The sequence below is a fragment of the Aulonocara stuartgranti genome, assembly GCF_965226115.1.
Source record: "Aulonocara stuartgranti genome assembly, chromosome: 3".
NCBI lineage: Eukaryota > Metazoa > Chordata > Actinopteri > Cichliformes > Cichlidae > Aulonocara > Aulonocara stuartgranti.
This window is the reverse complement of record NC_138941.1, coordinates 71,592,932-71,619,556: the sequence shown is the minus strand read 5'-3', so window position 1 is coordinate 71,619,556 and position 26,625 is coordinate 71,592,932. Positions and strand designations below refer to the sequence as shown.

The following is a 26,625-nucleotide window of genomic DNA, read 5'->3' as shown; positions in this document are numbered from 1 at the left end:
CCATTTCCACGGGTCACTGTGCCGTTACAGATGTTCTGGACGGAGGGAAGAGAAGTACCCACGATCTTCTCCACTGCTCTCTCTACCTGCTGCACTGGGTCCTGTATGGCTCCTGCAGGACCCACAAACACACACACACAGGTGGTGTTTTCCAGTGCAAAGTGCAGCTCGTGGCCAATGACCTGAGGCTCTGTGTTTGGACAGTTCGCCTGTTTGTTCATTGGGGACTGGATGAAGACGAAGTCAGACGCACGCCATTTCACACAGAGACAGACCCAGAGACCAGAATCGCCATGACAACTGAATACCATGACAATGTGGACGAAGGAATGAGCAATTTCTGGAACAAAGGTGTCTGTCTGTGTGTCCACCTGTCTGTGCGTCCACCTGTCTGTGCGTCCACCTGTCTGTGCATTCACCTGTCTGTGTGTCCACCTGTCTGTGCATTCACCTGTCTGTGTGTCCACCTGTCTGTGTGTCCACCTGTCTGTGTGTCCACCTGTCTGTGCATTCACCTGTCTGTGTGTCCACCTGTCTGTGCATTCACCTGTCTGTGCGTCCACCTGTCTGTGCATTCTGTAAAATGAAAAACTCATGTCCTATTTGTCCGCAGAGCCTCGTACTGTCGATTTCTCCAGGTTCTCCAGGTACAGACGATGGCTCTTTCCTGCTCTGACGGCTACTCTCCTCGTCATTCTGATCATAGCTCTGGGAGCCAGCAGTGAGTACACTCAGGACACAATAGGGTCACTATTCATTAAAATAGACACCTAAAACACAAGTGTGTAGATTTTCCTGTCTGGCCTGCAGTGCTGTTTATCCTTTTGGGTTTTTCCAAGTGTGAGCTGCCCACTTTAGGAGATATTGACTTTAGAGGTGTCTGGCTTCACTTCAGCCACAATATAGTGAAATTATGCTCAGGCTGTTGCTCTGAAGGTGTAAAACATACATTAGTTTGTGGGCAGTGACTGACCCCAAACCAGCATTTTCTTGTTTCTTTCATGAAACTCTTTTCTGTGTATTGTCTACCTTAATCAACCAAAAGACTGGAAACTTTCTCTCTCAGGAACTTTGTTCTCAGCTAGTTGACACTTTCCTCCTGACTGTTGCAGGGATGAGCAGAGATGTTTAAAAGGGCGAATGCTCAAAGTTAAAAAATCAGCATGAATAACAACAACCCACATTCATCAACAAACTAATATTGAATCACATCATACTATGTCACTGTCATCAGGTGGGGACAAGGCATAGCCTATGTTTACCTGATGGGTACAGTGTTGCTGTTGAGGGTTTGCTGCTGCTCCTGATCTGAGACTGTAGACATTAGAACGTCCATAGGAGAGATGGTAGCTGATTAAACAAGTGTTATGAAATAATGCAAAGTGCAAAGATTGATGACAGCACTCAGAACCATAAGGCAACAAAACTGTGAGAAATAAATTAGACTCTGCTTGTGAATCATCTTTGCCTCTCTTCCTCCTTCATCTCCTCATCTCATCTATCACTGTCCACTTTCTGTCCATCTGAGAACAAGGCACAACCTGCTATTGAGTCAAACTATTATTTAATTATCAACATTTAAACTCTTGCACCTAATCCATAATAAAGTAATGATATAAAAATGTTATAGAACCAGAACATTGTGTTTATTATTGTTTTTATACTTGAATACCTCTGCAATGCAAAACCTGCAGAGGTATTCAATGCAAAAAAGAGCACAGTTATTGTGACTGTGCTCTTTGTGATCCAGCTGCTGAGGGATCCACTGCCTTTAGTTTCACACAGCTCCTACTGTTTCCTCTCTCTCTCTCTCTCTCTCTCTATATATATATATATATATATATATATATATATATATATATATATATATATATATATATATATATATAGAGAGAGAGAGAGAGAGAGAGAGAGAGAGAGAGAGAGAGAGATACATATATAAATGCCAGTATCCAGGAGAAAAAATATGAAGTACTTCTTGTTGGTAATGATTTGAGGAAACTAATCATTTATTTACAAAAAAATTTTTTATGTCTGTGTGTTTACAGACACATCGACATGGAACCGGTTGTGGTCTGCAGAGAAAAGTGTTTCTAATCTGACTGAATCACTGAGGGACACACAGCAGCTCACCAAAGGTAGCTCAGATGTACTCATACTGCGTTACTCAATTGCTGTCCTTTCTACTTAACACTCTGTAATTTCCTGTTTTTCTGCAATAGATACAGCAAAAGAAGTTTTGTCAATGAAGTTTGCTCTGGAGAACAGCAAGGACCAGCTGGCATCAGGTGGAAACTCTGCAAAGCAACATTTCATATCCATAAACACCAAAAAGTACTTTTATTAACACTGTGCATACCTGTGCTTTGTGTGTGCAATTCCTCAGTATCAGAGGCACTGAGGCAGCTCTCAGCTCTGGACGCTCTCCGCAGGACGGTCGCTGAACTAAAATGTTCCTTAGAACGCTTGGTCAACAACGGTACACAGCTCCTGTCTAATCCTGTTCCCTCTGTGTCATTTAACAAGGTTGTTCTCATAGTTTCAAGCTTGTGCAACACCTTTACTAGAGAAGAAACCTGTGTATGAATGGCAGTGTCATCGGCATAGACGTACATTTTGCTTTCTAGGTTTTGCAAAGTTGTTCCTTCCTTCACAATAGTCCCCCCCATAAGCATCTTATCTCTGAGTCTGAGGCATCTGATGAGCTCAGACTAACTTCAAACACCTGCAGGCATTACTGGAAGGTTTAAACAGGTTCTTGAAGCTAAAAACCAAAATTCATGTTTATTTGTATAAACTGTAACAAGCTAAGGCAGAAAGGTTTTGTCTCTCTGGGGGGAGCGAGGTCTTATGAGGAAATTAGTAACTAAATCGTGTTATTTCCTAATTTAAGATTTGTATTAAGCTCTCCAATTGTTCCATTTGTTTATTATATTTATTTGTTATTATTTGTTTGGCCGTTTTTTATTTTAGAATTTTCTTAACCATGTGATTGTGTGCTTTCGTCCACTGATCTCTTTTGAAAAGGATGATGTTAATCTCATCATATTTCTTGACTAAAAATATGTTTTTCTAAAACTAGTTCTCACAGCGACTGTCTAACATCTCCTAGGACTGTCCCCTGTTAAAGAAGGTCTCCAATATCTAAAAGTGTATTTTTGAAATGACTCTTATAAAACATGAAACCAGACACTCTCTGTCTGTCCGTCTGTCAGGCACGACAGCACACGGCTGTTGTCCTCTGAATTGGGATTCTTTCGGCACCAACTGCTACTTATTCAGTACCACGCCATTATCGTGGCACGATGCCAGAGACTGGTGTAATGGACACGAATCTCACTTGGTCATTCTTCTCACTGACGAGGAGTGGGTGAGTTGGCTGTCCCTCCCATCTGTTTGCACTGACGCTCAACTTTGTGATGCATCTTAAACACACTGTCACCTCAACAGGAGCTCTTTTGTGATGAGCTAATCAATAAAAGCCGAACTATAACTCATGTATGTGACTGAAAAGGGGAGGAGCCTGTATTGATCAAAGGATCAATACAGGCTCCTCCCCTTTCCCCCTTTTTTATTGAAACTGAAAATTTGAGTTTTCTCTCCGTCTGCCTTTAACAGGATTTTGTGATCCAGCGTAGCGCGGGCTCCTTCCACTGGGTGGGTCTGACTGATGAGAGGACTGGGCAGTGGGAGTGGGTCAACCAGACACCCTACATCATGAACCGGAGGTAAGCTGTTACACTTAAAAAAAAAAACCCAAAAAAACGCTAATGGTATACATGCGAGAAAATGAGGCGTTGTGTTTTTTGTTCTAAGTTCTAAGAGAACTTTTAGTGCTCCATAAGGCAGTGTTCTCTAACCTTTTGGAGCCATGGCACAGATTTCACATTATAAAACTCACAGCGCACCACCAAACAAATGTCACAAAAAAGATATTGATACATTTTCCTTGAGGACCAGGCATCGCGGAATTGGCTCGGTTTGTCCCCAGTATACCTTTTTTGCTTTCTTCTGATCAGTGCTCATGTTGTTGTTGTTGTTTTGTTTGTTTTTTAAAAATTGGGCATAGTTCTAATAGTTATTCTTGTTCATTTATAAACAGTTTTAGAAATAAAATAAATTTCTAAAAACATGAAATGTCATGAATCAATAATATCAGGACGGCATCAACAACATTTTCTATTTACATTAACGGCTTTCCCTGTGTCAAAAAGTCATCACTCTCAGATATAGAGGTCACAGGTACTTGGTGGACCACGGGGGAAACAATAGAGTTTATGGAGTCAAACAGTATTTGGAATTTCTCTTGCTTGATTAGATGAGAAAATTTTCCTGATCTGGCTGTTTTTATGGTTTCATATATGGAAACCCAAAGTTCCCTAAGGTGGAGCCTGTGAACTTCGAGTTTAGTTGATTTCCAAAGGCGTTCTACTTTCCTACAGATTCTTTCAACCTTCATTACATCATCATTTATCCATGGATGAGCTCTTTTTGAGGCAGCAAAGACAGATTTCATAGGTGCCATCGAATTTAAACTCTCCAAGCAGTGATTCTTAAAACACTGTGTAGCAACATCAGCATCAGTGCAGCCACTGATCACATGAGGGTCCAACAATTTAGAAAACTCCAAAGCAACATCCTGATTTATGGAACATGAAATTAGAAGGTGGTGTGTACAGAGGGAAGCTAAGACTAAAAGTAACACAGGAATGGTCACTCACTTGTACGTCCTTAACACAGTTGTGTCTAAGCCAAGAGAAAACACAAGGTCCAAGGTGTGGCCTTTAACATGGGTGGGTCCAGAGACATGCTGAATAAAATTAAAAGAGTCTGTAATGGATAGAAAGTGAGAGGCCATGCTACAGCTAAGATCATCCACGTGGAGGTTTAATCCCCAAACATTAAGACCATCTCCAGTTTAATAATGGAAGATAAAAAGTCGGTAAAATCTTGAATAAAAACACCAGCGGGGCCGGGAGGGCGGTAAATTAAAACACAATTAAATATATCTGTTGTACCAACCTTAGGAGTTGTGACTCAAAGGAAGGGAAAAACTCAGAGTCCATAGCCCTGCAAGTGAAATTGTCTCGGTGAACAGTGACCAGACCACCACCACGTCCAAACGCGGAGTCCAGATGAAGCGACAGCCGACCAGACAGAGCTCATTCAGGTGGATACATTCATTCTCCTGCTGCCAAGATTCTGTGAGAAACAGGAAGTCCATACTAATACTGCTAAAAAAGTCATTCAGTGCAAATGATTTGTTGGCTATGGAGCGAGCATTTAGGAGAGCGATCTGAAGCAGAGGTTACAGGCTGACATCATCAACAGCTGATTGACAGCAGTCACCTGGAATGAGGACGTAGTCTCCCGGTACCCCTGATTGTGACAATATTCATTGCGGGACAATGATTTTTAAAGAATACTAATTGTAGTATGAATAGATTTAATAGACATTTTACGTAGACTCACCACTGCCTAAATAGAACAGACTGGCAGTATTCATTCCCATCATCACCAAGTGTTTGCAGAGGCTGCTCAAAAAATCAATATGAGCTTAAGGAAACAAAGACGTGCTTTATTCCACTAACTATCAAAGAGTATGAAGTGGAGAGGATGTCCTGATTTATGTTTATGAGGACCTCACATGGTCTTTTTAAAGGCACCTACAAAGAGTATGTCACAAATAGTACACAAAGGACAAAAGGAAAAGTGTCCAGAGAGCCATAATCATGGAAAATCATCAGACATCAGCATTAAGCGGCATCTTCAGGACTAACCCTTCCTCGTCAGCTGTTCTCGCTGCGGACATCTGAAAGTCTTTCTGCAGGACTGACTGCAACTCCTCAAATGAGCAGATGATCTGTTAGCTGTTTGACAACTACTCTTTCAAGGAAGAGTAGAGGAAGGTTGGAGATTGGCCTATAATTAGCTAAGACAGCTGGGTCTAGGGATGGCTTTTTAAGTAAAGGTTTAACTACAGCCAGCCTGTGGTACATAGCGATTATTATTAGGACCTTCATAGTCCAGACCTCCAGGCAGGAAGAAACATCCTCTTCATTTCGTTACTGAACTGAAGTCCCAGAAAACCTCAGGCGCTTCATGTCACATCTACATTATTATAATCTCAGGGGTACACCACTAACGATTATATTTACATTATACTGGTCATACTTTTATGTGTGTTTGGGGATAACTGTACCTAACTGCACGATTGCATAAGTGTTTGAGGATTGGGAGTGGGTGGATGAGCGGAGCCCAGGTTTGCTTCAGTATGCTCTTGTCTGACTTTGGTTTTTTCAAAATTTGTTTTTATTGCCTAAACCTAATATAAAGTTTTAAATGCCTACATATAACCAAGAGGTTTCATATCCTAAATCAAAGTCTAAAACGTTTGTCCAGAAACGGTAACCAGTAGACCAGTAGAGCATAAAGAGGAATTATTATCAGTCAGTGCTCCACAGGAATTACACATAAACATCTTTGTGCATGTTTTTCAAGGCGGTGGAAACCTGGGCAGCCCGACAACTGGGCCCATCATGGTCTAGGACCTGGGAATGAAGACTGTGCTCACCTTCACAATGATGGACGCCTGAACGACCGGCACTGCTCCATCAAAGAACGCTTCATCTGTCAGAAAGACAACCTGAGAGTCTGAACACACCTGCAGGCCTGACTCCGCCCACTGCAGAATAAAAGGAACCTCTCCAATTAAAGCACTGGGTAGAAAAACAATGAGAACTTCTAATACAATCAGGAAATTCCACTCTGTGGACTTCCTCTTTCATGTAGAGTTCTTTCAAAATATTCCAGAATTAATAAATGCAACATAGCCTATTTAGAAACAGTCCACGTATCCTATACAAACACACTTCAGACCATCTCTACATCTCTCATTGTAAAGCCTATTCTTTTTTTTTTTTTAAATCAATTTTAAAATTTAAGAGGTCCAGTCTTAGAACATTTCCTCAAATTTCCAGACTATGATAAAGTTCTACATTATTGTCAGAGGGGAAACATTGGAGTTGTAGCCAGAATTCAGTTTATTTGCTTTAAGCTTCAAAATAATCCTAATACATTGAAAACCCAAATAAATGAAGATCAGACTCTGGCTCATGTTGACAGAAGCCACATAATGTACATAATGAAACATCCCAAATGTTCTTTAGTAGACATGTAGCTGTGCATTCACTTTCACTGTGAACATGAAGAGATGTCAGATGTACTTTGTTCCATGTAGGCATCCAATGAATCCTCCTATTGATCTTTTATATTGTTTCTCTAAAACACAAATCACATCCATTGAACCTTGCGATCATGTTATTTTGTAAATCACACCTCATTTGTTTATATTTTTCCAGTATGGTGGATAACAGATGCAGCAGTTGATTGAACAGTGTCAGGGAGGAAAGTGTAAGATCTCTAACCGCTGACTGACATGTTGAAGTCAGACATTATGACACACATTAAAATAATTGAAAACAAATCTGTGTCTGTCACTGCTGCTTCTTTACCTTTATTGCCACTGCAACTCAAAAACATTTTAATGATTATCTGTTCATCCGTCACTTTTCCTATTAGTCTGTTTGCAGCTCCAGACTCAGGTATTTTCAGATGTTTGTCCTTTTTTCCATGAAAGTTTAGTTCTTTGTAGTTGTTGATGTAGGTCATCTCAGTGTAGTAATCAGCTAACACACACACACACACACACACACACACACACACACACACAGGTGGTGTTTTCCAGTGCAAAGTGCAGCTCGTGGCCAATGACCTGAGGCTCTGTGTTTGGACAGTTCGCCTGTTTGTTCATTGGGGACTGGATGAAGACGAAGTCAGACGCACGCCATTTCACACAGAGACAGACCCAGAGACCAGAATCGCCATGACGACTGAATACCATGACAATGTGGACGAAGAAATGAGCAATTTCTGGAACAAAGGTGCCTGTCTGTGTCCACCTGTCTGTGTGTCCACTTGTCTGTGCGTCTATAAAATGAAAAACTCATGTCCTATTTGTGTGTCCGCAGAGCCTCGTACTGTCGATTTCTCCAGGTTCTCCAGGTACAGACGATGGCTCTTTCCTGCTCTGACGGCTACTCTCCTCGTCATTCTGATCATAGCTCTGGGAGCCAGCAGTGAGTACACTCAGGACACAATAGGGTCACTATTCATTAAAATAGACACCTAAAACACAAGTGTGTAGATTTTCCTGTCTGGCCTGCAGTGCTGTTTATCATTTTGGATTTTTCCAAGTGTGAGCTGCCCACTTTAGGAGATATTGACTTTAGAGGTGTCTGGCTTCACTTCAGCCACAATATAGTGAAATGATGCTCAGGTTGTTGCTCTGAAGGTGTAAAACATACATTAGTTTGTGGGCAGTGACTGACCCAGCATGTTCTTGTTTCTTTCTTGAAACTCTTTTCTGTCTACTGTCTTCCTCTATCAACCAAAAGAGGTGTGTTTTTATCTACACAGTCGTCATTTTCCATCCTAATGACCGGAAACTTTCTCTCAGGAACTTTGTTCTCAGATACTTGACCGTTTCCTTCTGACTGTTGTCGCCTCTGCTGTTTAAATCCATACAAAATTAGGAGTCTGTTAGGCTAAGATGCTATGCTAATCCAGAAGACAGATAGCAATCTAATGTTTCACTCACATTTCCTTGATTTATTCTTTATTGATAATGATTTATATAAGGTCATGCATACTTCAGTTGTTCATCTTGATTGTAAAGTGCTTTATGACTCAGCTGGAGGTCCAGTTGATCAGAACACCACTGCACAGATTTTAACTGGCACCAACAAATATAAAAACATTTTTCTCGTACTGCCAAATTCTGAAGTTGAAATATTGCTAACTGATTTTAAAGCATTCAATGACCTTGCTCAAGGGAGACTCATATTAATGCATGTGCCTGTGTGTTTACTTAGAACAGTGAATGGAGCACTGCTGGTTATCCCAAGGTCTCAGCTAAGTTACTGGGCCTTTTGCTGAGAGAGCTCCCAAACTGGGTTACAGTCAGCCCATTGAGGTCAGAATAGAGATCCAGCTGTGTAATTATAAACTACTGCATTATATAAACATGAAATCTGTGTGGAACAGCTGACCCGTATGATGTGTAGAAGACCACAAAACATTTGTTATTGAAGATACAGTTACCGTGCCATATCAACAAAACAATGACCTTTAAAAAAAACTTCAGAAAGCCTGGAGAACAATAGTTCAAGCTTTTTAAAAGATTACAAAAAGGCTGGCTCCGTGGAGGCAAAAGATAAAGAAAGCAATGGTGCATAATGTGTGCTGCGCCATAAACAGTTAAGCAGATGTAAATAATGAGATCACAAAATAAGGTGAACAACAACAGTAAGTACTTTTATGTAATGGTGAGAATATAGACAAAGATCCTATGAAAAAATGATTAAGTATTTCTTTTCGGTAATGATTTGAAGAAAATAATAATTATTTTATCATTTTTTTTTTATGTCTGTGTGTTTGCAGACACGTCGACATGGAACCGGTTGTGGTCCTCGGAGAAAAGTGTTTCTAATCTGACTGAATCACTGAGGGACACACAGCAGCTCACCAAAGGTAGCTCAGATGTACTCATACTGTGATACCAACTGCTGGCTTTTTCGTCTTTTTCACACTTTAGTTTCCCGTCCTTCTACCACAGATACAGCAAAAGAAGTTTTGTCAATGAAGTTTGCAGTGGAGAACAACAAGGACCAGCTGGCATCAGGTGGAAACTCTGCAGAGCAACACTTTATCCACATTGACACTAGCAAGTAGTTTTATTAACATGCCTGTGCTTTGTGTGTGCAATTCCTCAGTATCAGAGGCACTGAGGCAGCTCTCAGTCCTGGACGCTCTCCGCAGGACGGTCGCCGAACTCAAATGTTCTTTAGAACGCTTGGTCAACAACGGTACACAGCTCCTGTCTAATCCTGTTCCCTCTACTTCATTTACTAAAGATGCCCTCACAGTTTTAAGCTTATAGAACAGCTTTACCGTTACTAAAGAAGAAGCCTGTGTATAAATGTGCCTTGGTTCATTGGCCCCCAAGTCATTTATCTCTGAGTCTGAGGCATCTGATGAGCTCAGACTAACTTCAGACACCTGCAGGCATTACTGGAAGGTTTAAACAGGTTCTTGAAGCTAAAAACCAAAATTCATGTTTCTTTGTATAAACTGTAACAAGCTAAGGCAGAAAGGTTTTGTCTCTCTGGGGGGAGCGAGGTCTTATGAGGAAATTACTAACTAAATCGTGTTATTTCCTAATTTAAGATTTGTATTAAGCTCTCCAATTGTTCCATTTGTTTATTATATTTATTTGTTATTATTTGTTTGGCCGTTTTTTATTTTAGAATTTTCTTAACCATGTGATTGTGTGCTTTCATCCACTGATCTTTTTTGAAAAGGATGATGTTAATCTCATCATATTTCTTCACCAAAAATATGTTTTTCTAAAACTAGTTCTCACAGCGACTGTCTAACATCTCCTAGGACTGTCCCCTGTTAAAGAAGGTCTCCAATATCTAAAAGTGTATTTTTGAAATGACTCTTATAAAACATGGAAACCAGACACTCTCTGTCTGTCCGTCTGTCAGGCACGACAGCACACGGCTGTTGTCCTCTGAATTGGGATTCTTTCGGCACCAACTGCTACTTATTCAGTACCACGCCATTATCGTGGCACGATGCCAGAGACTGGTGTAATGGACACGAATCTCACTTGGTCATTCTTCTCACTGACGAGGAGTGGGTGAGTTGGCTGGCCCTCTCATCTGTTTGCACTGACGCTCAACTTTGTGATGCATCTTAAACACACTGTCACCTCAACAGGAGCTCTTTTGTGATGAGCTAATCAATAAAAGCCGAACTATAACTCATGTATGTGACTGAAAAGGGGAGGAGCCTGTATTGATCCTTGATTGAAACTGAAAATTTGAGTTTTCTCTCCGTCTGCCTTTACCAGGATTTTGTGACCCAGCGTAGCGTGGGCTCCTTCCACTGGGTGGGTCTGACTGATGAGAGGACTGGGCAGTGGGAGTGGGTCAACCAGACACCCTACATCATGAACCGGAGGTAAGCTGTTACACTTAAAAAAAAAAAACAACTGATGGTATACATGCAAGAAAATGAGGGGTTGTGTTTTTTGTAGTGCTAATTAGGAAGAGAATGTAATTGTTCTGCCCATTACTCATGCCGGTCTCTTAGACTACCAATCAGGTGGAGTCTCTGATCGATCGTTGCCACTTTACTTCCTGAATGGAAACAACGGTGTTGTATCAGTGCAAAGGCTCGCCACACACCACTCCGCACAGCACACTACGGCAGAACATCCCATTAGCATTCCGCTTTAGCATACAGTTTTACACAATAATAAACAAATGAAGAGTACATAAAACTGATGTTAGACATGTGTCCACCAAGCACTTATTACACTCGGTGCCCATCAGCTAATCAAACATGTTTTATGTGCCTGTACTACTTAGCTATATCGTGTGCGGAACAATACAACTCACCTCTCGTATGGCTACGGCAGACTGGCAGCGATTACTGCAGCCAGCCACGCCGAGAGGGGGGGCGCTGTTTCCCCATTACACTGACATTTGTGGCAAGTGGAATAATACCACATAAACACTGTTACATTTGTTTGGGGTTTTTTTTTTTTTTGCTAAAGGCACCACAGTCCAAGTATGATGAACCTTTTGTTAAAAAAGATGTTTCTTTTGTTTTTTTTTCTAATTGGGCATATTTCTAATCTTTATTCTTGTTCATTTTTAAACACTATTAGGTAATTAATCATGAGTAAAATATCATGAGTCAATATTATCAGGAAACCATCTGCAACATTTTCTATTTACAGTTAACCCAGAGTCATTGTGGGACAATGATTTTTAAAGAATACTAATTGTAGAATGAATAGATTTAATAGACGTTATACTCAGTCCCATCATCACTATCATTATGAGCTTCAGGAAAAACAAAGACATCCTTTTTTCCAATATCAAAAGTTATGAAGTGGCGAGGGTGTCCTGCTTTATGTTTATGAGGAGTTCACATGACCTCACATGTTCTTTTTAATTAAAGAAACGTACAAAGAGTATGTCACACATAGTACGCAAAGGACAAAAGGAAAAGTGTCCAGAGAGCCATAATCATGGAAAATCATCAGACATCAACGTTAAGCGGCATCTTCGGGACTACCACTTCCTCCTCAGCTGTACTCGCTGCTGACATCTGAAAGTCTTTTTGCAGGACCTTCATAGTCCAGACCTCCAGGCAGGAAAAAACAGCCTCTTCATTTTGTTGCTGAACTGAAGTCTCAGTCCTCAAGCACTTCATGTCACATCTACATTATTATAATCTCAGGGGTACACCACTATTATATTTATATCATACTGGTCGTGCTTATGTGTGTTTGGGGATAACTGTAACTACAAATATCCAAAACTTGATTCTGTTCATCTGGACGTAGCGTTTTCAGTGGGAGAAACGTTGAACAGAATCAAGTTTTGGAGATTTCCTTACCTGGATGATTGAGCATGCATCAAGACATAACTATAAATAGTTATTTGGCATTATTGCGTTTTTGTTTGAGAAATTCTGTGCGCATTTTCCCATATAGTTCATTGTATGAGCTGCAAAAATGTTTATAGCGGCTGTGAAGTTGGACTTTTTACCTTGAAAATTTGTGGGAACTGAGTGACTGCTGGAACGAGCCTCAATTGGACATTAGAGGAACTGCAACTTCACGTGCTTTGACGCTGGCTTCTCTTGTCTGTCATGGTGGTTGCAGCTCACCTTAAGACTCACTTTGTATCATTCTTTTGTAGGAGGTGGAAACCTGGGCAGCCTGACGCCTGGACCCATCATGGTCTTGGTCCCGGGGATGAAGACTGCGCTCATCTTCATTCTGATGGACGTCTTAACGATCTGCACTGCTCCAGCAAAATGCGCTTCATCTGTCAGAGGCACACCATGAAGAACTAAACTCAGATGTGAGCTGTGAGCTGACACCATTGAATAGTGTGATTACAAGCTACCAGAATGATCTCTTTCTGCTGTGCTGAGGGAAAGGTCATTAGTGCTTTGCAGTTTGTATGTTGTATCAAAATCTTGATGTATCTAATTTTCCAGAACTCCACTGGTGTCCAAAAATCTAATAAAACACATCATCAATTTCTCTGAAACCTTCCTTCATTATCCCGAACAAACCAAGAGATTAAAAGTTCTTTAAATAGTTCTTTGAATTCCTGAAAGAGTAGCCCAAAGGAAAACTCTCCATGATCCAGATCAAGTGTTGCTTAAGCCAAGTCACTTTTGAGAATTCCTTAATTAAATGATCAGGTTCCTTAAAAAAGTTTTGAACTTGAAGTGCATTAAAAAAGCTCCCAGGATTCTATGGAATCAGAACGATGCCACCTTGAAACGAAACCGAAAAAAATATTGAAACCGAAAAAAATATTGTAACTGAAATAAATGTACTGAAAAATCTTGTATTGAAACCGAAAAAAAAATTGATAGTGAAAAAAAAAAATTAAAACTGTAATTTTTTTGTTTTCGCTTACAATTCTTTCTTTTTTTTCGGTTTCAATCCATTTTTTTTCGCTTTCAAACCATTTTTCGGTTTCAATCCATTTTTCAGTTTCAATCAATTTTTTTCGGTTTCAAACCATTTTTTCGGTTTCAAACCATTTTTCGGTTTCAATCCATTTTTCGGTTTCAAACCATTTTTCAGTTTCAATCTGCTGGCACTGTTTTGGCGTCCGGGGGCGCGCTGGGGGGGGGCGGGGTTTCCGGCCCGCATGTATTTGCATACATTATAGAGGCCACTAGTGCTGACCAAGCTGCCATCTTTCTCTCTTCCCGTCTTTCAATGGCTGCTTCAATTTCAGCTTGAACCTCCAAACCGCACGTAAGTAATCATTTTTTGTCATCTTTCCTTGCTGTCCCACTGGACTGGACATTAGTTTAGTTTTTTTAGCTACATCTGGTGAAGTTGTGGTAAAATGCTAGCATTAGCCTATTCGTCGTAGCAAGCTAGCCTGAAGCTAATATTTGCTAAATTTAGGGACACCCGTGTCTCTTCAGGAGTTGGAGGCCGGTGTTCTAGGAGCGGATCTCAGGATCTCAACAGGCAGTGTTGGGCAGTAACCAGTGTTGGGTAAGTTACTTTAAAATAGTAACTTAGTTACATTACTAGTTACTTCTCTCAAAAGTAACTCAGTTACTTCAAGTTACTCGTTACTTTCAAAGTAACTAGTTACTAGGGAAAGTAACTTTGGTTTTACTCAGAATTCTCTTGTTAATGTGTTGCTTCCATAACTTTGCCAGTCTTCTAGCTTGCTTACTTGCCACAAGTGCACTGTGCCACCTGCCAATAGAAAGGAAAAGATAATGTGCATATTTCCACAAGAGAAATCCCACGCCTGGACCGTCGTTGACTGCTGCCATGATTCTAGCCTACGTCACAGTGTCATGTGCGCCTTTTACATCCAACACAAAAACTGCAGTCGTGGTGCTTACGATTGTACTCAGAACTCGGAAATTCTGCCTTCTGAATAGGAAGATGTAGGCAACACCAGACTGCAGACGAGCTGCATACATGGCTGGACTGGGACAGAAAATTGGCCCGGGCATTTTGACTAGAGACCGGCCCACCATTATAGGAAAAATCATAAATCCTTTGAATGAAAATAAACGCTGTTGTGACAGTGATGTACACTGTTCTGATGGTATATGTGCATCAATCTATCAATCGTTTGTTGTAAGATTCAGATAATTATTTTTTACAAGCTAGACATTTTAAATGAGAATAAGAAAGAAAAGTATTTCCTTGTGCCCCCCTTTCCCTGTTAATGCCCTACCTGGCCCCCTGGCAAAACTTTGCTAGACCCGCCCCTGCACAGTTACCAGCTGTCAGCTACTTAGAAAAGGATCCTGGTGTTATTTGTCTCTCAGAAACAGTTCATAACTTCCCTTCAACTCATTCATGTCACCTAAAGGGTAAACCTGTTTCTCCATCACCTGTTCAGCTCTGATGATTCAGTAAGGACATCTCCTGGTTTCATCTTCATGTTTCCCTCTCATCACATAACCAAACCATATCATGACCAGCAGGTTTACAGCTGTGGCTCCAGCAAACATCAGCTGATACTAGAAATTAATATTAAATAAATTCTAACAATAGGTGATCAAGCTTAAACGTGCTGCTGTTGTTTAGCGCGACATCCGCTGGTTTCCTCTTTCTGGCGCAAAGTGGGCGATAAACAAACAAGAGAGAAAAGCCGATCAGCTGATCACTGATCAGTTTTCATGATTGAAGTAGAAACAGGAGAGGGAGGGGGGAGAATGAAAGAAGAAGAGACAGCTGTGCAGCGTAAAGACACAGAATAACTCCAGCTTTGTGTCTTTTTCATTGTAGCTGAATTACGGGACAAACTGTTCCTTTTCACCTCAATAAGAAACGCGTAATATTTTCTCTGAATACCAGACGGGACGGTTGACAACTCTAATAACTTATGAACAAAATAAAGTTCAACATCAGTAACATAGCACCACCCAGCTGTATAGAAACTCCGTCATGCTAGCTAGCACGCAGTACGAAAAAGTCAGCATAACGAAAATAAACTCCAACTAAACTTGGTTCATATCTGACCCAGAGAGACTGCAGGTTATAACTTCTTACCTGAAGTTCAGTTCACACTTGGACCGGCGGCCGCCTCGGGTCTCCTTTCCTCTTGCCTCCCTTTTCCTTCATCCACCTGCTGGCTTCCACCACTTGCTAATGTTATTGAATCTGTGGAAGCTCCGCGACAGCCACCACACGAAGTAACGAGTAACGACCCTATCTAAATCCCAGTAACGACTAACGCGTTCCTGATTTTGGCATAATAACTAGTTACCGTGCTCGTTACCACAATAATAACGTAGTTACTGTAACGCGTTACTTAATAACGCGTTAGTCCCAACACTGGCAGTAACATAATACATGCACCGGCGTTACGTATTTAAAATACAAAATATGAGTAAATGTATCCGTTAGAGTTACTGTTCAATAGGTGATATTGAGAATACAGTTAGTTTGTTGAAATAAATGGATTACATGGCGGTGTTTTCCTGTTTCATACAGTGGGGCAAAAAAGTATTTAGTCAGCCACCGATTGTGCAAGTTCCCCCACCTAAAATGATGACAGAGGTCAGTAATTTGCACCAGAGGTACACTTCAACTGTGAGAGACAGAATGTGAAAAAAAAATCCATGAATTCACATGGTAGGATTTGTAAAGAATTTATTCGTAAATCAGGGTGGAAAATAAGTATTTGGTCAATAACAAAAATACAACTCAATACTTTGTAACATAACCTTTGTTGGCAATAACAGAGGTCAAACGTTTACTATAGGTCTTTACCAGGTTTGCACACACAGTAGCTGGTATTTTGGCCCATTCCTCCATGCAGATCTTCTCGAGAGCAGTGATGTTTTGGGGCTGTGCCAAGCAACACGGACTTTCAACTCCCGCCACAGATTTTCTATGGGGTTGAGGTCTGGAGACTGGCTAGGCCACTCCAGGACTTTCAAATGCTTCTTACAGAGCCACTCCTTTGTTGCCCGGGCGGTGTGTTTTGGATCATTGTCATGTTGGAAGACCCAGCCGCGTTTCATCTTCAAAGTTCTCACTGATGGAAGGAGGTTTTGGCTCAAAATCTCACGATACATGGCCCCATTCATTCTGTCCTTAACACGGATCAGTCGTCCTGTCCTCTTGGCAGAAAAACAGCCCCATAGCATGATGTTTCCACCCCCATGCTTCACAGTAGGTATGGTGTTCTTGGGATGCAACTCAGTATTCTTCGTCCTCCAAACACGACGAGTTGAGTTTATACCAAAAAGTTCTACTTTGGTTTCATCTGACCACATGACATGGCAAACTTCAGATGGGCCTGGACATGCACTGGCTTCAGCAGCGGAACACGTCTGGCACTGCGGGATTTGATTCCCTGCCGTTGTAGTGTGTTACTGATGGTGACCTTTGTTACTTTGGTCCCAGCTCTCTGCAGGTCATTCACCAGGTCCCCCCGTGTGGTTCTGGGATCTTTGCTCACCGTTCTCATGATCATTTTGACCCCACGGGATGAGATCTTGCGTGGAACCCCAGATCGTGGGAGATTATCAGTGGTCTTGTATGTCTTCCATTTTCTGATGATTGCTCCCACAGTTGATTTTTTCACACCAAGCTGCTTGCCTATTGTAGATTCACTCTTCCCAGTCTGGTGCAGGTCTACAATACTTTTCCTGGTGTCCTTCGAAAGCTCTTTGGTCTTGGCCATGGCGGAGTTTGGAGTCTGACTGTTTGAGGCTGTGGACAGGTGTCTTTTATACAGATGATGAGTTCAAACAGGTGCCATTCATACAGGTAACGAGTGGGGGAGAGAAAAGCGTCTTACAGAAGACGTTACAGGTCTGTGAGAGCCAGAGATTTTCCATGTTTGAGGTGACCAAATACTTATTTTCCACCCTGATTTACGAATAAATTCTTTACAAATCCTACCATGTGAATTCATGGATTTTTTTTTCACATTCTGTCTCTCACAGTTGAAGTGTACCTCTGGTGCAAATTACTGAACTCTGTCATCATTTTAAGTGGGGGAACTTGCACAATCGGTGGCTGACTAAATACTTTTTTGCCCCACTGTATGTTAGGCTATGGTCTCTCTATTTTTGGTAATTCCACGCCGGTGGAAACCCAAACAAAACACGCAATAAGAGCCTCTAAAAATTATTATACAAAAATTATTTAATATGAAGGCAATAGCAGAGTGTTACAGGCATCGCCCTAAACAATGTAGCCTCATGGGCAGTGTAGTACGTGCTGCAGGGAGAATGGACTGCCATACCCGTTATGTGTCTGTGAGCGAGGGAGGGAGAAAAAGGAAAAGTACGAGCTGTCACGGAGCAGAAACGGGAGCTGGAAGCATGTAAATATAATAATAACCACTAAAGCCAAAAAGAGTGCCTGACGAGCCCAGCTGTAAGTAAGCTGTTAAGACTCGACTGTACACCGTGTTCGTGTTTTCCTCCGAAACAATAAGCAGCCTTTCAACGGCTCTCTCTGTCTCTCGCTAGCAAACTTGACCCAGACAACAAAGTAAAGCTAGTTTTCAGCTACGAGCCCAACACGAACCGGACGTATCAGCCAGAGGTCCCTTTACTACGGTTCGGAGCCGCTGACCTGTTTTATATACGCGCTGAATAGTTTTCTACACGAGATCGCTGCAAAAAGTGCAGCCTTACCTAATGTCCACCTACTGTTACTCATTTATATTAAGATTTTAACATCTAGTTGGTATTGGTATGGCGAGTAGCCTTCAGTAATAGTAATAAATCACACAGCAATAGTGCATTCATGTAGTTGTAAAGTATTCAGAATACATTACTTCTATAATCTTTGGTGGAATACATTTTAAAATTAACCTTCCCAACACTGTCAACAGGTTAGCACCTCATACCACAGTGCATCAAAGCAGTCTCATGAGCGCTGGAAAGGACGAGCCCAGAGCCCAAAACAGACAGTGCAGGAGATGACAAGGTTAGTAATTGTATGGTGAAAATTATACTTTGTTATCTTGATTGGCAAAAGAAAAGTAAATACAAAATCTGCTTCTCACATTTAGGGCATTTCCAAGATTTTTTTTTTTTCAAAACTTCTTCAATTTCTTTCATTACAGCTGTCCTGTGCCAGAAGTTCTGTTGACCCACAGTGAGAGGCATCATTTCAGAAACACCAGGAAGACTGAAACTCGTCGCCAGGATCAAGCAGGGCTCGTGATCTTCACCAGCAGCTCCCTCACAAGAAGGATAAACCCAGCATTTTCATGAACACTGATGGAGACCTTTGCTTTGTGTAATGTTAGAAGTACTCAGATAATCCTCAGAGGGTCTGGACTTTTACATAATATAATAGAATAGAATTCAACTTTGTTGTCATTGCACATGCACAGGTACAGGGCAATGAAATGCAGTTTGCATCCATCCAGAAGTGCTTTAGTGATATAGGTATATTACAATATATATTAGCAATAATATAGATATCTAAGTATATTACAGAAATGGGTCTATTATGGTATGTTACAATGTACATGGTATGAAGTATGTTAAGAATATTCTATAACTATAAGTATGTACAGGCTGTAGTGAGTACAAACTATGTACAGGCTATGAACAGGATATAAATATGAAAAACTATACAGAAATCTGAGATATACAGTTATACAGAAATGTGAACTATGCAAGTTATAAACAGTTGTAGGATTAAAAATTATCATATGTACAGAATGATTATTTACACAGAACTATACAGTAGTGCAGGTAAGTAATAGCTGTAGCTATAAGCTATAGTAATAGCTTTAAGTCCTGTAGAAAGTTAAATATATGTTGTGCTCACTGGTTACTCTGGTATGAATGACTCTGAATTACTTTATGTTAAATAACACACTATTGTCAAAAAACAGTGAAAGAATTCCAGATCACAAGTTTTTAGTTCAAATACAAGTAACAACCTTTGACTTTAATCAGGTTTTATTTAATTGTGTCAGAGAAAACATCATGTGCTCTTCATGTAGCTGAGTACATTCAGTGTTTAAAACAGAAGTTGTGCAGGTCTGAGATCAGCAGTTTTCTGAAACACCAAACTGAGGTCCTGTTAATGCTGATGTATAGTGACACAGTTACAGGGGTGATTAATCCTTTTGACTTTTTGTCTTTAAATTTATCAATAAAACAGCTGCAGCTTTCACTGACAGCACATGTGGTACTTTAACCTTTGTACTGTTTTCTTCAGTTAATTTTGGAGTTACTACAAAGATTGAAGATATAGGATGATCTGTCTGCTGTCACTGGGTGGTGCTGAGGTCTGAATCTGAGGACGGCTCCTGTAATCACAAACAGAACAGAATCATCACAAACTGAAATATAAAGTTTATCTCTCAAATCTGAAATAGAGCTGATCCTTCTCCGTCCTCACACACTCGGGATCTGAAGTTGTTCAGTCCTACAGTTCTGCCAACAGCTTTTTATTTTTTTTATTTGTTTTAAAGGCCTTACTAACACATTTTGTAATATCATGTTTACCTTTGAGTTGTTGATGCTTTATAAATGGACATCTGCAAAGATGAGATGATGGAGCAGGTTTCAGTCGAGGTTCAGTCTGCTGCTGCATCCTGGTCACAACATACAGAGGTGTTATCAGCTCAGTATTGAACAAGAAATATTAATGTTTCAAATTATTTGTCCTAAAGGATGCAAGCTGTACAGAATACTGCACATGTGACTTTGTGAACATAATTCATTAAAAATAATTTGGACAGTTTTTTAACCTGAATATTTGTAACAAACTCAGTAAAAAAAAAAAAAAAAAAGCTAAAAAAATAATCAGAGGAAAAATGTAACATTTTAACTTAAGCTGACAAGCGGGAGTAGTTGGTTTCAGTACATAAGTATCGGGCTTTGCTATTTAATCCGTAGCTATTGATTAATGAGGGGAATTTAAAAGTTGGCGTTTATGTCCTTCCACATGTGGAAAGCGACAGAAAACATGCTGCTGTTTGCACATATTTAATAATCAGCTCTGCGCAGAAGCAGAAGCAGAGTCCAGCCTGTTGCTCTTACAGTATAATACTCATAATAAAAGTACAGTAACCGTGGTTAGTCACTGAGCAGCCCGGTGCGTTTCTCTTGATTTCTTTAGTCAGGGTAAATTCATTCACCTGCACGGGTTAGCTAAACGAACTTTAAAAAAACAAGTTTCCCCGACAGCCGAGTGCTCATTTTAGCTAGCTAGGTCCTTAGGTAGCTAGCTAAGGACCTAAATTACGGATTAGTTTACAAACACATTTAACTTACCAAAAATAATGCGGTGGGGCCTCAGGTCCTCCTGTCTGGTAGTCCAATTTACTGAAGAACACCTCAGGCTGTCACTTACCGAAATAGTCGGTAATGTAAACGCTGGACCTCTCGGCATCTGCCATTCCCGAGTGGCTGTAGCTCAGGTGGCAGAGCAGGTCAGCCACTAATCAGAAGGTCGGTGGTTCAATCCCAGGCTGCCTCCTAGCTGCATGCCAAATATCCATGGGCAAGATACTAACCTTGTTTGCCTACTGGTGGTGGTCAGAGGGCCCGGTGGCGCCAGTGTCTGGCAGCCTCGCCTCTGTCAGTGCGCCCCAGGGTGGCTGTGGCTACAATGTAGCTTGACAGTGTGTGAATGACTGAATGTAGTGTAAAGTGCTTTGGGGTCCTTAGGGACTGAGTAAAGCGCTATACAAATGCAGGCCATTTACCATACCTATGTTTTAATGTTGGAGGAGTCTCCTACACTAAAGAAATAAAACAAAAAATGCCATCCTCACTTCAAGACTTCTCTCCAGACATGAAGTCAGGGCTGTAACATATGAAAACATAAACATGTAGCAAAGTCCAAAGAAGGCCATAAAACTTTAGTCTAAAGTAGGCATTGACAGCTGAGGTACACAGTTAACATTATAGGGAATAACAGTTTTTAAGATGACTCAAAATGTAAAATACTGTAAAATATTTATTTGAACATGGATTGTGTCCATTTTTTAAAACTGTCCTCATTATAGCGTATTTAAAACAACAACTGCTGACCAAAGTGCTTTGCATTTAAAATCATCAAAAGAGATAAAAACATTGGAAGAAAGGAAGCATAAAATTAGAATTTGTTTATTTTTCATTTCCTAATTTTTTGCTAAGTGTTCACATTTTTGTACACTGTATGGGGTTATGGGCTACAGTCTAAATGGCTTAGATCTGTCTTGGCTGACTTAAAACATGTTGGTTCTACAGCCATCATCATAGCTAGGATTATGAACTTGAATTGGGAACTCAGCTGTCTGCAATCTACTGACATCCAGGGGTGAACATGTGACAACATTTAAAGAAGTTCTCAAGTTAATCAGAGTTAATTTAGGTTTTCAAGATTAAGTTACTGAGAAAAATTCAAAAGGTTCTTACAGAAATTCTCTAGTGGTTTAAAAAGTTCTCAAAGTCCTTAAAAAGTTCAACAGTTAATTAAATAAGTCTAAGTTCTTATAGGGAAAATTGGAGAGTTCCTTAAAAAAGCCCAGGAATTTGTTAAACAAAGATGAGTTCCTACAAATGCCAAAGCTATTTAGGAAAGTAATCAGGCTCCTTAAAGCGTGTACTACATGTTGGTACATACTGCTGAAGTATTTCGAAACACTGACAACTTTATGAAGGTAAAACTTTTTTACCTCCTTTTTCTTATATTTCTTCTTCTGAACAAGGTTCAAGCTCTCCTCCATCAGCACCAGCCACAACTGAACTAACTCTTTAAGTCACCAGTCATTGTCGTTTTGTCTTTTCCAATCAGTTTAATTTCTGTTTCCAGACGAGTTTTTTATTTGTGTCACTATTAGTGTTAATGGTTTTTGTTAAATTATTAATCTCATTATTATTATTTTACAGAAGGTGTTGGTCAAGGCCATGTTGAGGAATACCAGAATAGAAACTGCACTTTATGAACTCAAAGTGATGCAGACCTCCCAATCCTCAAAAAAAGATAAATAAAATAACCATAAAATAAAACTACACATCTGTGAGATGATTTAAAGTAGTAGATATTCAGATGATCCATGATGGGTTTGAAGAGCCAAGAAACTGGTAGTGGAAGAAACACAAAAAGCACTGGGAGATAAATTACTGCTGTCAGTGAGAGAAAACAGCATTTTAGGGAGTTAGAAACATCAGTCGGACAATACGGCCACTGAAACATTCACATGGGAGACATTTTATTGGGATGTTAAATGAAATATATTTGGTTGAAGTATAAAAACTTAACATGTGTAGAAATCCAAAGAACATTCAGTGAAGAACAATGTTTTCATACTACAGATACAATGTACCAAGCTGTGAATCCAGGAAAACAAAAGTTTATCAATGTTAACAAAGCGGTTTGGCATATAATAAAATATAAAATATAATTTAAAGTTATTAAATGCTTTTTGGTGGCAAGAACAGAAAACAGGTAAACAAAGACAGGATTTCAGAAACACTGTGGACCTGACACTGTAGCACAAATGTTAATTCTATTTCAAAGCCTCCTTCACAGAAAACACACTGAATGTAACAGTGAATACTTTACAGAAATTTCACAGTAAAAAGGCAGAAAATACCACAAACAATGAAACAGCAGCAGCAGTGAGAAGCAAAGAAAGTAACCACATTGCATTAATCGCCACATCAGCTCTTCTCTCCTTATACTTACATAAGTTAATTTCTAAAGTTTAAAAAATGTTAAATATTATGTCACAGTCCACAAGAGGAAAATGGGGGATAAAATAAGGTCATAAATCTGAATTTTAAGGGAAGTGAGAAATAATTTTACACTGTAAATACTAAATGGTCCAAACCGAACCGTACAAACATGAAACAACACAATCTTAGTGTATTATTCAAAACAAAAGCAAAATTAGGCTTAAAAAGGGACTTTTAAGCCTAATTTTACCCTAAACAACAACACTTTTAACTACTTACCTTCTTCTATTTAGCTTATGAACCCTGCTATACACATTTTATGAATACCTCGATATATTACTGCACTTTTTGAGTACTTTGATGAAGTGGTACTACAACTCCCAGCGTCCCATCAGCATTTTGTAAATAAGAACAATGAAAAAAAGAGAACAGCAATAAAGTGTACAAATTTGTCACTGAAGATGTTACAATATAGTTAAAATTAGTGTAAAAAACTACAACTCTCAATATTTACAAATACTAGAATTTTTAAGTGCATATACTACAGCTCCCATCAGGCATCAGTTGGTCAGCTGAAAGGCTCTGCTTAGGACGAGTTCAGTTGTAGCTCCACCCAGATGACACGCCTCTACAATGCACACCAGCCTCTGATTGGTCAGCTGGGACGCCATAGCGATAAGGTCACCTGAGAGGCAAAGAGAAGACCCTTTACTATCACATCTTTGTGTGTGGGAAGGTGTGACCAGATATGCTCCGTGGGAACGTATCTAGTTTGTGAGGACATTTCTGAATTAAGAGGATATTTCTGCTTTGTGGGGACATCTATGCATTACAAGGACATTTCTGCTTATTAGGATGTTCCTGCATTTTGGGGACAAGTCTGCAATAGAAGGACATTTCTGTTCTGCAGGAAGCTTTCTGCTTTAAGAGGACATCACTCCACACATCACCCACTCCACACATCACTCACTCACTTGGACACTAGAAGGGGGAATTATGTTAAAATGCTCTTCATAGACTACAGCTCTGCATTTAACACCATAATTCCCTCCACACTCACCACCAAGCTGGAGCATCTGGGACTCAGCTCATCTATGTGTCAGTGGATCTCCAACTTCCTAACTGGCAGACCACAGGCAGTAAGGATGGGCGGACATGTCTCAGCCTCCGCCACTCTCAGCACTGGAGCCCCCCAGGGGTGTGTTCTGAGCCCCCTGCTGTACTCTTTGTACACATATGACTGTGTGGCCACTACCAGCTCCACCACCATCATCAAGTTTGCTGACGACACCGTTGTGGTGGGCCTGATCTCTGATAACAACGAGACGGCCTACCTGAAGGAGATTAGGAATCTGGAAAACTGGTGCCAGAGGAACAACCTCCTTCTAAACGTCAGTAAGACAAAGGAGCTCATAGTGGACTTCAGCACTAAGCAGGAGAGGAACTACCATACCCCTGTCATCAACGAGTGCCCAGTGGAGAGAGTGGACAGCTTCAAATACCTCAGAGTTCACATCACGCAGGACCTGTCATGGTCCTGTCACATCAACACCGTGGTGAAAAAGGCCCGTCAGCATCTCTACCACCTCAGACGCTTGAGAGACTTCCAACTGCCCTCCAAGGTGCTCAGGAACTTTTACTCGTGCACCATAGAGAGCATCCTGACGGGAAACATCTTAACCTGGTTCGGGAACAGCACCATGCAGGACAGACGAGCTCTACAGAGGGTTGTGCGGTCAGCTGAGCGCACCATCCGCTCCGAGCTCCCTGACCTGCACTCAATCTACAGCAGGCGGTGCTGGACCAAGGCCAGGAAGATCGTGAAGGACCTCAGCCATCCCAACAACAGACTGTTCTCTCTGTTGAGGTCAGGAAAGCGATTCCGCTCCCTGAAGACCAACACAGAGAGACTGAGGAGGAGCTTCTTCCCGCAGGCGATACGGTCTCTCAATCACACCACCACACAGTACTGACCCACACATACAGTTCTTACACACACTGGACATTCTGGACATTGTTTTCACTTCATCACTTAAATCACGCTGCTGTTATTGTGTATATGCTACTTTGATTTATATATTTTATCTTATTCTCCCAGTTAAATTTACCCTTCATTCTAATTTGTGTTGTACAGTTATTTCATTTTTAACCTTAATTTATATTTTATTCCTTCCTAGTTAAATTTACCCTTTTTAATTTTTCATATTTATTTCCTATCTTATTCATAGCCTTTTCCTTTTTTGTTTTCTTTAGGTCACGAGCAGTTGTCCAAGCATTTCACTACATATCGTACTGTGTATGACTGTGTACATGACAAATAAAATTTGAATTTTGAATTTGAATTTGATTTATTTATGCAGATGAAAAAGTGAGTGTGAATGTGTCTGACGTCACAGTGTTTTTGTGCGCTGTGTAAAAGTAATTGCATCTGATTGTGAGAGCGGTGATTCTGCAGGTCACCAGCTATTTAAAAAAAAAAAAAAAAGAGTGAAAAGGAGACAAAATTTACATTGTGTCATGGTCTGGTTGGGCACCTGCAGGTCTCAGACAGCGGCTCCTCCTCCTTTAGGCGGAGTCCGGTTGCCCCTCCCTGGCTGACCACCTGTGAGCAATCGTGCCAGCGGTATATCAGACCTGCGCTCTCAACCACTCATCGCCTGAGTATCTGCTATTCCCATGTTAGTTCAGTGGAGCATCCTAAACCTTGTCTTAACGCCGTGTGATGACTGACCTGTCTTTTCTTGTCCTCAGCGATAGCACCCGGAGTGGAGATCTTGTTCCCCTCGCTCCCGTCCTCCTGGACCTGGGCCGCCAGCTGCTTACACAACGTGGCCTGCCGGCCCACCGCTCACCTGCCTGCCTCCCCACGCCTCGACCGCTTCCGGGTTTTCCGCTCCACCTGTCCCCTCCATCTGAAACCAAGTAAGGCAATTCAATTCAACTGCGGAGGATTATTGGTTGTCTGCTGGATCCCTCTGATCGTGATCTCCTCTTGTTCCAGTGCCCCCGGCCCCTACCTAGTCCTGTTTCTACCTCCCCGCTGTCCCCACTGTTCAGCCGTCTCCTAGAGGTGTCTAGGTCGCCCTCATTATCACCGACGAATCCTACGCGCCACTAGTGTGGTGGCGTCGCTTTGTGTTTCACCTTTGTTTACCTGTGGGCGGAAATAAATCATTTGTTTTCTGTCACCTCGCTTCCGGGTTGGTTTCTGCGCCTGTGTCCATCCCTGTTCCCTCGTGCCGTTGAGCCGTGACACATTGTAGATGAAAAATAATCATAGGAAAAAGGTTTTGTGTTGATCAGCCAAGAACAACTACAATTTCA

At 40.9% G+C, this 26,625-nt stretch overlaps 3 protein-coding genes and 3 long non-coding RNA genes across 6 annotated transcripts in view; 4 read left to right on the top strand and 2 right to left on the bottom strand.

Annotated features, from left to right (window-relative positions):
• Positions 1-266: 266 nt before the first annotated feature.
• Positions 267-7,413, top strand: LOC309703777 (C-type lectin domain family 10 member A-like). Its single transcript, XM_082528668.1, has 8 exons — positions 267-351; positions 614-721; positions 2,049-2,138; positions 2,223-2,288; positions 2,387-2,479; positions 3,216-3,370; positions 3,619-3,728; positions 6,502-7,413. Exons 1-8 carry the CDS (start codon positions 294-296, stop codon positions 6,656-6,658), a joined length of 837 nt encoding a protein of 278 aa, XP_082384794.1. The 5' UTR covers positions 267-293; the 3' UTR covers positions 6,659-7,413.
• A 412-nt stretch (positions 7,414-7,825) lies between these two features.
• LOC309703778 (C-type lectin domain family 10 member A-like) lies at positions 7,826-13,171 on the top strand. Its single transcript, XM_082528669.1, has 8 exons — positions 7,826-7,943; positions 8,031-8,138; positions 9,502-9,591; positions 9,677-9,742; positions 9,834-9,926; positions 10,611-10,765; positions 10,979-11,088; positions 12,843-13,171. The coding sequence occupies exons 1-8, from the start codon at positions 7,886-7,888 to the stop codon at positions 12,997-12,999; spliced, it is 837 nt and encodes a 278-aa protein (XP_082384795.1). The 5' UTR covers positions 7,826-7,885; the 3' UTR covers positions 13,000-13,171.
• Positions 13,172-13,699: 528 nt separating this feature from the next.
• On the top strand, positions 13,700-18,876 carry LOC309703735. The gene is made up of 3 exons (XR_014276000.1): positions 13,700-13,924; positions 18,504-18,598; positions 18,738-18,876. It is a non-coding gene; the product is annotated as an uncharacterized lncRNA (long non-coding RNA).
• Positions 18,877-19,397: 521 nt separating this feature from the next.
• Positions 19,398-20,946, bottom strand: LOC309703714. Its single transcript, XR_014275977.1, has 3 exons — positions 20,911-20,946; positions 20,140-20,228; positions 19,398-19,940 (listed from the first exon to the last, which is right to left on the bottom strand). It is a non-coding gene; the product is annotated as an uncharacterized lncRNA (long non-coding RNA).
• A 1,946-nt stretch (positions 20,947-22,892) lies between these two features.
• LOC309703676 (uncharacterized protein) overlaps positions 22,893-26,625 on the bottom strand; it is a 61,890-nt gene continuing 58,157 nt past the window's right edge. The window contains exon 3 of the mRNA XM_082528626.1: positions 22,893-23,986. Within this exon, the coding sequence (XP_082384752.1) occupies positions 23,862-23,986 (125 nt within the window). The 3' untranslated portion in view covers positions 22,893-23,861. The remainder of the gene's footprint in view (positions 23,987-26,625) is intronic.
• Positions 26,140-26,489, top strand: LOC309703723. Its single transcript, XR_014275987.1, has 2 exons — positions 26,140-26,223; positions 26,303-26,489. It is a non-coding gene; the product is annotated as an uncharacterized lncRNA (long non-coding RNA).

Bases quoted from the DNA above. Each gene is read 5' to 3' on its own strand.
- LOC309703777 (XM_082528668.1), top strand. From the start codon at position 294: ATGACAACTGAATACCATGACAATGTGGACGAAGGAATGAGCAATTTC. The intron at 2,289-2,386 runs GTGGAAACTCTG...GCAATTCCTCAG, and splicing joins CAAGGACCAGCTGGCATCAG to TATCAGAGGCACTGAGGCAG. The intron at 3,729-6,501 runs GTAAGCTGTTAC...ATGTTTTTCAAG, and splicing joins CCCTACATCATGAACCGGAG to GCGGTGGAAACCTGGGCAGC.
- LOC309703778 (XM_082528669.1), top strand. From the start codon at position 7,886: ATGACGACTGAATACCATGACAATGTGGACGAAGAAATGAGCAATTTC. The intron at 10,766-10,978 runs GTGAGTTGGCTG...TGCCTTTACCAG, and splicing joins TTCTCACTGACGAGGAGTGG to GATTTTGTGACCCAGCGTAG. The intron at 11,089-12,842 runs GTAAGCTGTTAC...ATTCTTTTGTAG, and splicing joins CCCTACATCATGAACCGGAG to GAGGTGGAAACCTGGGCAGC.